General features: G+C 52.1%; 1 protein-coding gene across 4 annotated transcripts; it reads left to right on the top strand.

Moving 5' to 3' along the window:
• Positions 1–260: 260 nt before the first annotated feature.
• FDPS (farnesyl diphosphate synthase) lies at positions 261–10,553 on the top strand. 4 transcript variants are annotated; one of them, XM_033857489.2, is made up of 10 exons: positions 261–367; positions 1,511–1,673; positions 3,527–3,667; positions 7,808–7,888; positions 8,036–8,158; positions 8,525–8,613; positions 8,707–8,779; positions 9,481–9,558; positions 9,661–9,795; positions 10,296–10,553. In XM_033857489.2, the coding sequence occupies exons 2-10, from the start codon at positions 1,533–1,535 to the stop codon at positions 10,494–10,496; spliced, it is 1,062 nt and encodes a 353-aa protein (XP_033713380.1). In that variant the 5' UTR covers positions 261–367; positions 1,511–1,532; the 3' UTR covers positions 10,497–10,553. The 4 variants fall into 4 exon arrangements, with proteins under 4 accessions (XP_033713380.1, XP_073662671.1, XP_073662656.1 ...); XM_073806570.1 differs by having other exon boundaries at positions 349–367; positions 1,532–1,673; XM_073806555.1 differs by lacking the exon at positions 261–367 and adding an exon at positions 392–1,434 and having other exon boundaries at positions 9,661–9,865.
• Positions 10,554–11,345: the final 792 nt, after the last annotated feature.

Raw genomic sequence — 11,345 nt, 5'->3', positions numbered from 1 at the left:
ATTCCCAAACTGTTACGCTTTCACCTCGGCTGCATCCATCCTCACCCCACCCTCCGCCCACTCCAGCTCCTCCTAACTTCCGGCCCTGAGCGCAGCCCTTCCATTGGCTGTTGGTTACAGGGCCTCATGCTCATACGAGGGGAAGCAGCCAATCAGTGTGGCTCGTCTCCGCCCAGCCAGCCAGCACTAGATCGCGTGGTCCTTGTCCCTCCTATGGCATGTCGGGAACTGTAGTCTAATGAAGCATTTCTACCTAGAGTGAAAGGAGATCGAGAACTACTGGTCCCAGGGAGCTGAGCGCCGAGCGGTCCGGCTTTTAGGAGTACCCAGCCAACAATCTGGAGCAGCAACTGGCGTCCAGGAACAGGTGAGAGAGGTCGAGGGCTGGCAGGGGTTAGAAACTCGGCCTTACCTCTGTAGCGATACTTTAAGGCACAGGAGGTCCAGTCTGTTGTGTTAGAGTTCCCCCGTTTTGGGGGTTGGTGGACCGACTGACACTGTGGATGTGCAGAAACTCCTGAACTCTGCCATGTGCTTTCCTGAAACCCCACAGGATAACTGCACCCTGCTTTGCTCTTCTGCTGCGAACCCTCCCCACCCACCCAGTGTTGCTCCGAGGCTGTCAGCGCAGTCCCAGTTCTGTGAGGCTCAGGACGCCCAGTCCCAGAGCCCCAGGCTACATGTCCATAGCACCCAGGGGTTCCGCCTTCACTTCTCTTCTTGAGGCATCTCAGAGCCTGCGCTCCCCCCTCCCCGCCTACCAGGGGAGACCTGTGTTCTAGATTTGGCTCTGACACTCCCCAGGTATCTTCCTATCTCCTAGAGTCTCAGTTTGACCTCCATAAAATAGGGTGATTTAAGGGTCCTCCCAGCTCCCAGTCCTGAGGTCCTTTACTCTGGACTCTTTTATCATGTGCTCCAGAACTTGGGGGAAGAAGTCAAGAGTGTAGCAATTCCAGAGGCTCCCTGGAAGAGGCGTTGACGGTTTCTCAACCGGATAAAGTTAGGTGGCATTAAGTTCTAGCCGTCTTATTTTAAGTGTGATCAGTTGAGTCTTGGTCACCCAGCCATACTTTTTGTTCCCTGCGTTTCTTTCTGTAAATGCCCTCAAGCTCAGCCCAGAAGAGAGTGGGGCATTCTGGGTATGGAGGTGAAAGTTTGGAGGGTGACCCGGGGAGCTGACAACGTACATCTGCCTTTGGTGCTTGCTCCTGCAGGGAGTGCTTGATGCCCCCTCCCTAGGCCACCCCCCATGCTGCCCCTGTCCCGCTGGCTGAGATCTGTGGGGTTCTTCTTGCTGCCAGCCCCCTGCTGGGTACCCCGGGAGAGGTGGCTGGGTTCCCTACGGCAGCCCTCCCTGGTGCATGGGTGCCCAGTCCTGGGGGCCTGGCACAGTGCCCGCTGCTGGTGCCAAGCATGGACAGAGGAGCCTCGGTGAGTTTGGCGGGGTGAGGGGCCTTGGGGAGGGGAGCAGCTGATTAGGTTTCTGACTTGTCCTCCCTCTTGTCAGAGCATTTTACTCCTCCCTCAGAATGAATGGAGACCAGAAATTGGATGTTTATGCCCAAGAAAGGCAGGATTTCATCCAGCACTTCTCCCAGATTGTCAAGGTGCTGACTGAGGAGGACATTGGACACCCAGAGACAGGAGATGCTATTGCCCGACTCAAGGAGGTGAGGGGTTTACGACTTGAGAGAGTGAACCTTTGCACTCTCTGTGCATGTGTGGGATCCAGCTCTGGCTTTTGACAGGTGTGGGAGCAGGCTTTTATCTGAGTGACTCTGGGTCCACTCTGGAGGGGCTGGGGCCTGGGCAGGTATATTTAGTCAGCCGATCAATCCTGCCTTGTGGTTCTGCTGAGCCAGCCAGACTGCTTTGTATGGGGGTGGAGGGCCTTGAACCTGGTAAGTCTTTAGTTTTGTTGAGAAAGGGAATTAGGTGTCCAGAAATCATTAAGGTGCTACCTTGTCAGGGACCTGGGAGGAAGCAGTCTGAAGTGGGCCTGAGTGAAGCTAGTGTATCATCAGAAACCCCTGCTCTAGAACAGGAGCTATTGCTGGGATACTTAAGTTGCCTAATTCTTTTTTTCTTTTGGAGTATCTAGTAATTCTTTTTGTAAATGCTGTCTCATTTGTCTGAGGGGAACTAAGGAAAAGGATGTCTGTCTACACTGGGATGGAGATTAAAAGGGAAGTCTTCCCAGTGAATTAGATCTGGTTGACAGCAGGGCAGCAGAAGGCACAATGAGAAGCCCCAGCAGGAGGGGATGCCATTGGAGGAGTGGGGGTAGGTTCTCCAACCTCGGTCCCCTCCAAGTTGTCCTCTGGCCAACTCTGTGGGTGGGGGGCTTGCCTTTAATAAAGTGAAAGAGGCTTTTCATTTGCAGATAGGTTGAACTGTGGGTTGGAGGAGGTGGCTGAGAAAGGAGGAATGGGCTGTGAAGGGGAAGTTAGGAGAATTGGGGACGGGGTGAAGGAGAGACGTGAGCACGCCAGCCATTCCCATAGTGAAGCCACTAGGTGGTGTTTCTGGGGGCTCTGAGGAGCTCCAGTTCTTTATGTCTCAGCGCAGAAAGAATTCAGCAAGAGGCAAAGTGATAGAAAAGAAGTGATTGATTAGAATAGAATGCTTGTGAGGCTTACAAGCCGGTGGGTGAGAGGGTGCCACACCCCAAGAACTTTGTGGGCTACGGTTTTATAATCAAAGGAAAAGTGGGGAGGAGGACAAAACCACCTTCTTCCTCATTCTTGAGTAGATGTCATGCTTTCATCATCACCTCCTCCTCCGGGTTGGGCAGGGGAGTTTTCTTGTCCCTGCGTGTTTAAGCCAGGACTGTCGTGTCGCTATGGAACAATTATTTCAGGTCTTAGTACAATGAGCGTCTTTCACACTGAAATGTCGCCTTTCCATAAATTGTTTTTTGTGTGTGCAGAGAGCATGTTCTAGGGGTCATAAACTTACTGAACTCACTGGGCAGGATGTGGGTCTCATGCCACCATTATTTTATTGTTTTGGGGCATATCTTATGCTCTGTTGCATGGTTCTGTTGCTAAGCAGGCCTGCTTGGTTTTGTGGTTAAGCGAACCTGCTTTCTTCAGTGATCATTAACTTACAGGGGTCTCCCATACTTTTTTTCTTTACTTACAGTCCCCTAGTGGGATTAACTATTTAATCACCTACGTTGTCCTTTAACTCTGTCCCTATCAGTAGCACGTACAGAGTTTTCGCCCAGTTCAAGCCCTGTCCTGGGGGTTTGGGAGCAGATTTTAATCTCCCGTATGGAGCCTTTAAGTGTACTGAAGAAGGCAATGCAGAGAGAGCCTGGGGACTGGAGAACTTCTAGCTGTGCTCCAGGATTTGGGAAGAAGCCAAGAGAATAGCAATTCCAGAGGCTGCCTGAAGGAGGGGTTGGGGTTGAGGAGGATAAAGTTAGGTCTCGTGGTTGGAAGTGGGAAAGGGCAAGGACAACTCTCAGAATAGCTGCTCTGTAGACCCTGATGCCTTGTCGCTCTGCCCTTGCCCCTAGGTCCTGGAGTACAATGCCGTCGGAGGCAAGTACCATCGGGGTTTGACAGTGCTGGTAGCGTTCCGGGAGCTGGTGGAGCCCAGGAAGCAGGATGCTGAAAGTCTCCGGCGGGCCCTGACCGTGGGCTGGTGTGTGGAACTGGTAAGAGGGAGGGGGAGGGGCAGGAGAAGACGAGCTTTACTAGAGTGGGGGTACCCTGGGTAGGATGGGGTGGGGCAAGAAGGGATGGGCCTGAAACTTGGTTTCTTGGTTGGTTGTGTTTCTGTGCCTCTAGTGTGCTGCAGCCAGACTTAGTGAATTACTCCAAAGGGTTAACAAATGTGGGGAAACTCTTTGCCAGTGGGTACACATTTCACCTGTAGACCTGCTGTGGGCCAGGGCCTTGGAACTGGCCATAAAGTTGTCAACTCTTTCCTCTGAGCAGAGGACAGCCGCAGAAGTAAGGTAGTTCTTCTAGAACGTTGTTCTGTGGCAAAGATTGAAAACTGGAAGCCCATTGGTAGTTTTCGAAAATATTTTAAAATTAAGTTCCCTAAATCTAACAAAGAAGAGATTTCACATAAAACACCAGATTTCTAGCATTACTTGGAAAATTGCTAGATCTGGGTCCAGAGTCCCATGTAGCAACAGTTGGCTGAAGTTGAATTGAGGCCACTTTCCCAAGACAGGACATGTGTGGGTCTGTCTTTATCTTGCTCCAATCCCCACATCTTCCTGTCTCCAAGCTCACTTGGCCCTTGAAGGTGTATGGTTTGCTGGCCTGGCCTAAAGTCTTCATTAGCGACAGGGGGACCAGGTTCTGGGGGCGGCGGTGCCAGGCCCTGAGGAGGGGGCCAGTGAGCCCAGGAGGGAAGACGCTCAGGGCTTGGCGAATGACGGGTGATTCTGGCCTGCGGAGAGGAGCAGCTGGCCCGAGGGAGGACGTGACGAGCTGAGTCGGCCACACCGCATTCTCTGTATGAGCAGGTCAAGTGGAGCTGTCTGTCCTGCAGGTGTTGGAAGTTCCAGTCTGGAGCCTGTAAGAGAGATGGGGCTGGAGAATAGGGATTTGCCTCCAAGGAGGTAGAAGGACGATGGCCTCACTGTGGACGGGGCCCCTGGTGAAGGGCCCCTGGTGCCCTTCTAGGGATCTGGAGGGGCCGAGGAGCCCATAAACACAGAGGGCGGGCAAGGAGGGAAGGGCAGGAGGAGAGGACCAGAGCTGTGGGGCGGAGGGAGGCGAGAGTACGAAGGGCCAACAGCTCACCTGGTAGAATCGGTTGCTGTTAACCTCAGCTGCACTGGGTGCATCTGGGGGTGTTTTTTTCTTTTGGCCGTGCCATGCGGCTTGCGTGATCTTAGTTCCTGACCACGGATTGACCCCTGGGCCCTGGCAGTGAAAGCCCTGAGTCCTAACCACTGGATGACCAGGAAACTCCCATGTTTTCTTTTTTTAAAAAATTAATTAATGAATTAATTTTTGGCCGCTTTGGGTCTTCCTTGCTGCGCGCGGGCTTTCTCTAGTTGCAGCGAGCGGGGGCTGCTCTTCGTTGTGGTGCGGGGGCTTCTCATTGCGGTGGCTTCTCTTGTTGCAGAGCACGGGCTCTAGGTGCACGGGCTTCAGTAGTTGTGGCACGTGGGCTCATGGGCTCACGTAGTTGTGGCTCACAGGCTCTAGAGCACAGGCTCAGTAGTTGTGGCGCACGGGCTTAGTTCCTCCGCAGCATGTGGGATCTTCCTGGACCAGGGCTCGAACCTGCGTGCCCTGCATTGGCAGGCGGATTCTTAACCACTGTGCCACCAGGGAAGTCCCCCCCACCCTGCCCCGTGTTTTCTTAAACGCAGCTGTACTTCTGTCACTTCCCCAAGATTCCATTTGAGCTGTCCACCATTGTTTTGGATGATTTTTGTTATAATTTCTGCTTCTATCTTCCTTTCACTTCTGCCTCATCTCCTTCAATCTCTTATTTTTCTATTTCAGCATTTACTTCCTAAAAATGAGGACATTTGCCTATGTAACCACAATACTGTTATCACATCTTTGTCTGGGCTGCTACAACAAAATATCACAGGCTGGGTAACTTATAAACAACAGAAGTTTATATCTCACAGCTCTGAAGGCTGGGAGGTCCAAGATCAAGGCACCAGCACGGTCGGCTGAGGGCTTTCTTCCTGGTTCATAGCCAGCATCTCCTTGCTATGTCCTCAGGTGGAAGGGGCAAGGGAGCTCTGTAGGGTCTCTTTCATAACGGCACTAATCCCTTTCACGAGGCTTCCATTCTCATAACCTAAGCACCTCCCAAAGGGTCCACCTTCTAATACCATCATCTTTGAAGGTTAGGGTTTCAACATACGAATTTTGGTGGGGGGCACATCCAGATCATAGCAACATCCAAGATATTTAACATTGGTACTAAAATATTATCTAATGTATATTCCATATTTAAATACTTGTAAATCCCCCCCAATTGTCCACTATAGGTTTTTTTTTTTTTTAAAACATCCAGGATCCAAGCAGGAGTAATGTATCGCATTTGGTAGTTTTTCTCCAGTCTTTAGAATACTTCCTCTATCACAGTTGACTTTTAAAGTCCAGGCCAGTTATTTGGTAGAGTATCTCAATCCAGTCTGATTAATATCATGAGGAAATAATCAGGGTAAACATTTTGGTAAGGATGCTACATAGGTAATGTGGTATATTTCCCGTTACTTCCCACTATAGTACATACCTGGGAAGATGACTAAAAAAACTCAACCCAGTACTGTGGTACCATCCCTATAGATTTAAAGTTCTCCTAACAAATAGAAAGTGCAGTTGGGGGGCAGAGAAGATTGAGGGAGGCCACAGAATGAACGCCCTTTGGAGACAATCTTGGTTGAGTGGTGCTGGTTGAAACCAGATGGCCCTTGTAATCACTCAGGGGAGGCAGTGGACCTGTGGCTTCAGGGGAACAATGCCACTCCAAATAAACACATCATAAATAAAACGTGTGCCCCCGGTGTGGAAAACCCAGGTCCCACCCCAGGGCGAAGTCAGAGGTCAAGGTGCACAGGGACCTCGCCTGAAACAAGAGCAGCGACCGCCATAACCCTTTCTCTGCCCACACGTGAGCTGGTGGGTGGTGTTGGGCACTTCCTCTGAGCGATGCAGATCCACTAGAGCACATACAGGGATCAGGGTGGGGTGAAGATTTCAAAACTATATCTTCGGGGAATTCCTGGTGGTTCAGTGGTTAGGACTCGGCGCTTTCACTGCTGAGGGCCCAGGTTCAGTCCCTGGTCAGGGAACTAAGATCCCTCAAGCCGTGTGGTGCAGCCAAAAAAAACCCAGAAAAAACAAAAACCATGTCTTCAAAAGCTGTTTGAAGGAGCCGGAATGTGTAGCCTGACTGCAAGAAGTATCCTGGGGGACGTTACAGTGCTTCATTCTCTCATTTATTTCTTAGACAAACATTTATGACACACCCACTCTGGGACCATGCTGTGCTGGGCTCTGGGAGTGCCAGGGGGACAAACACATTGCCCTGCCTCCAAGGAGTTCACAGTCCTGTGGGGAACCAGCACGTTTGGGTACCTTCAAGTAGGCTGGCACTCAGAAGAGGAAGCCCTTTGATGATGTTTAAGACCCATGGGTGAAAGTTACTGGAAGTCAGACTTGAGTTCCATCCTATTAGACCTGCGCTCCCTAACGAGCTCCCTGAGGTGGGGTTTTGTTCCTGGTCACTGGAGTAGGTAAGCAGAGTGCCCGGGGAGGACACAGGAACAGCCTTTTTTGTTCCACAAGTCATGGAAAGTCAAATTGCATGAAGAAATCTTACTTGAAGCATTCACTGAAGTTTTTCGCAAGAGAGTCCAGTATATGAAGATGTTTCATCATCTCCCTGATAACCAGGGATTGTCTAGGGCTGCTTGTCTGGAGATGTCAGAGATCTGTTGTGTCTCTTACTTTGAAAACAAGGGAGTTTTTGTCCCTTTTTATAGGTGGGAAGCCTGAGCCAGAGAAGTCATGTAACTTTCCAAAGTCCCACAGCACAGACGAAAAGTCCTTGGTGGACTTCCCTGGTGGTTCAGTGGTTAAGACTCCGCGCTCCCAGTGCAGGGGCACGGGTTCAGTCCCTGGTTGGCAAACTAAGATACCACATGCCACATAGTGTGGCAAAAAAAAAAAAAAAAAAAAGTCCTCGGCCTCCTCATCCTGACCTTCCTTACCAGCTCAGTGATTCTCAAAAGCAGCAGCTCTGTTGCTGGCAGAAGGAACAGTAATAAGGAGCCCTGGGGCTCTTATTCCACTTTTCGTTCTAGCTCCAAGCCTTCTTCGTGGTGTCAGACGACATCATGGATTCATCCCTCACCCGACGGGGCCAGATCTGCTGGTATCAGAAGGTAAAGTGGGCGGGAAGGTAGCGGTGGGCATGGGAACAGGCCACGGGGAGATGGTCACGTGGAGCCTGTGGAGGTGTTCAGAGTTACAGGTTCTTGGTATGAGTCTAGGCCAAAGACTGATTGCTTGTTTTTCTGTGTCTTTGACAGCCAGGCATAGGTTTGGATGCAATCAATGACGCTTTCCTTCTGGAAGCATGTGTCTACCGCCTGCTGAAGTTCTACTGCCGGGAGCAGCCCTATTATATGAACCTGATTGAGCTCTTCCTGCAGGTGTGCTGCAGACCAGGGCTCGGTGCCCAGAGGGTGCCCACAGTAGCCTTGGCCTCTGTAGGACATTCTCATCTAGCTTGTTTCAGGACACAGGAGATACCTCGGTTTGCCTGGATGGGGAAGTAATTGAGGAAGGGAATTGGGGAGGGTGGTGGTGGCGAGAGGGGCTTCTGTGTCTCTGTGACTGAGGAGTCGTAAGGGACGGTGTGTGTGACTGGATGGGCCTTGAGTCTTGGGCCCCTCTCTCCCTCCTGCTGTCTTTCTGACTGCCCAGGTGTCAACTGGTATGGGATGTAGGGCCCAAGATTTCAGGGTTCTCCAGCCCTGGAGAAAGCCCAGGTCATGGGCCATTTTCCTCTTCCTTAGAGTTCTTATCAGACTGAGATCGGACAGACCCTGGACCTCATCACGGCCCCCCAGGGCAATGTAGATCTTGGCAGATTCACTGAAAAGAGGTGAGGGACAATGGGAACCATATCTGGACAGTGAGGGAGGGCTGGGGCGGGGGCATTATCCTTCTGAGGAGTTTATCTTCTCCCTGTGCTCAGGTACAAATCTATTGTCAAGTACAAGACAGCTTTCTACTCCTTTTACCTTCCTGTAGCTGCTGCTATGTATATGGTGAGTGAGCCTCCCCACCCTCGCTGCCTTGCCCATGTGTGCTTTTGGATAGGAGGCCACAGGGCAGACAACTTTGGACAGTCTGGTGCCCCCACTGAATGGCTGTGTGATCCTGAGCAAGTTACTTAATCTCTCTTAGTCTGTTTCCTCAGCTGTAAGATGAGGATAAAAATCCCCACCCATGGAACTATTGTGAAAATTAACTGAGTGGTTAATATGAATGTGGATGGCCCATCAAGGGGGAACAATAAATCCTCCATCTGAGTACGGATAGGAGTGGGGAGGATATAATTCAGGCTGAGAGGGAGGAGACTGGATTCGGAGGTGGTCAGTGGGATTAACTGTCTGTGCTGACCTTCTCCAAGTTTCCTTTTTATCCTGAAAGAATCTGGAAATGGCGAAAAGATTAGGAAGAAGGATCAGTGACTCAGGGACTGAGCCTTGTGAGAGAAGAGATAGTCTGAGGGCCTCCAGAATGGACTCACCTCTGCCATGACTCACAGGAAGACCCAGCTAAAATAAGTGGGATGGGGGCTGGGCCATCAGTCAGGATTTCCTAGATCAGGGAAGCCAGGGATGTCTGAAAGGAGAGGACAGAAGATTTGGGGGCTGCACTGGGGCAAGACCTCGTGGAATGAAGCAGCCACAGGAAGATGAAGGCATCTCTGGTGTATGGCTTGTTAATCCCCTTTTCACTGTAGGCGGGCATTGATGGGGAGAAGGAGCATGCCAATGCCAAGAAGATCCTGCTGGAGATGGGAGAGTTCTTTCAGATTCAGGTAGGAAGGCATGAGGCACTGGCAGAGAAAAGGCTCCAACTTTCCTCTTTCCCTGCCTTGGAGCCTCTTCATTCCTCCTTTTCTGCACCTGCCCCCACCCAGGATGATTACCTTGATCTCTTTGGGGATCCCAGTGTGATGGGCAAGATCGGCACTGACATCCAGGACAACAAGTGCAGCTGGCTGGTGGTTCAGTGTCTGCAACGGGCCTCTCCGGAACAGCGCCAGATCCTGCAGGTGCCTGAGAGAGGGCTGTGGATCCCTGAGCTGCTGAAAAAGGGGATAGAGCAGTGGTTCTTCAGTGAGGGTGATTTTGACCCCCCAGAGGACGTTTGGCAGTGTCAGGAGACATTTTTTTTTGTCATAACTTGGTGTGTGTGCATGTGCCACAGGTATCTCTAGTGGGTAGAGGCCAGAGATGCTGCCCAACATCTTACAATGCATACAGTAGCTTTCCACACAAAGTATTATCCAGCCCAAAATTTCAAATGTGCCAAGGGTTGGGAAACCCTGGACTAGAGGAAACTGAGGCCTGAGCCACTATCTGAGCATTTGGGATGGGGAGGGGGAGGGGGAGGTTCAAGATCTTAGATACTAAGAGACACTTGAAACTGGAGGCAGGGATGGAGTGAATGGCATTGGAGATGTTCTGGAATATCTGGATGGGGGAAGGAGAGGGGACCTGGAGGTGCTGGGGGGAGATTAATAAGCCCATTTTCCTGCCTCCAATCCTTCAGGAGAACTATGGGCAGAAGGAGGCCGAGAAGGTGGCCCGGGTAAAGGCGCTATACGAGGAGATGAATCTTCGGGCTGTGTTCACGCAGTACGAGGAACACAGTTACAGCCACATTATGGGTCTCATTGAGCAGTATGCTGCGCCCCTGCCCCCAGCCATCTTCTTGGGGCTAGCAAACAAGATCTACAAGCGGAAAAAGTGACTTAGAGACTGTGAAGGTGGAGGGGGAGGCTCTCAATAAATTGTTGTCTAACCTGTGGTTCTTCTGTTCCTGCTTGTGCCAGCCAGGGGCGCAGCTCTGTCTAGAATGGGCAGGGTGGGGGGCAGTTGCATGGAAGCGAGGACCTCGGGCCTTGGCTTCAGGACCCTCTTGGGACTGAAAGCTTAGGCTGCATCAAAAGCCATTGAGCCGGGCCTGGGTGGGTGACACAGGCGAGACGTCAAGCGCTGGGGGCTGGGTCTGAGCCACGCCACGCCCATGCGTGAAGGGGCGCGGCTGCGCAGCGCTGGCGCCGGTTGTCCCAGCTCCCCTCCCCTCCAGTCTGTGCAGGCCGGGCGGGGACCCGAGCTGCGAAGGAGCAGACGCTGGAGCGGTTGCAGGAGGACCCTGGTGAGGATGGCTCGTCCTGTGGGTGTGGATGGACGGGTTGGGGCACGCGGGGTGGGGCAAGAGAGGTTAGCGGTAAAAAATGAATAGAGAAGGGGTGGGGTGGTAGCTGGATGATAGAGACAAATGGGGAGAGAATGGATAGACGCGCTGGTTTTCGGAGCAGGGTGAACGTGCACCGTGGCTGGAGGCCGGAGCTCGGGGTCTGTGCCGGCTGGCCCAACTGCCAGGCGGAGTTGACATGATGACGGCTGCTCCGTCCTTTCCCCCACGCCCGCCCCTTTCCTGCATCAGCCAGCCAGACGAGCCTCCCCACCACCCAATTTCAGAGCATCTGGGCGGGGCGTCCCTTGACCCCTTCCCCTGGGAGTGAGGGGCAGGCTGGGGAGCAGAGCCAGATTGCAGCAGAGAGGACCCGGAGTCCATTCTGGGCCCCATTCTTTT

This window comes from Tursiops truncatus, chromosome 1 (genome assembly GCF_011762595.2).
Source record: "Tursiops truncatus isolate mTurTru1 chromosome 1, mTurTru1.mat.Y, whole genome shotgun sequence".
Lineage (NCBI taxonomy): Eukaryota > Metazoa > Chordata > Mammalia > Artiodactyla > Delphinidae > Tursiops > Tursiops truncatus.
Note: the sequence above shows the minus strand (reverse complement) of the source record. Positions and strands in the feature narration are given on the sequence as shown.

What these genes read in the sequence shown, in the direction of transcription:
- FDPS (XM_033857486.2), top strand. Translation starts at nt 1,253, where the DNA reads ATGCTGCCCCTGTCCCGCTGGCTGAGATCTGTGGGGTTCTTCTTGCTG. An exon ending in TGATTGAGCTCTTCCTGCAG is followed by an intron (nt 8,159 to 8,524) that starts GTGTGCTGCAGA and finishes CCTCTTCCTTAG; the next exon opens with AGTTCTTATCAGACTGAGAT. An exon ending in TAGCTGCTGCTATGTATATG is followed by an intron (nt 8,780 to 9,480) that starts GTGAGTGAGCCT and finishes TTTTCACTGTAG; the next exon opens with GCGGGCATTGATGGGGAGAA.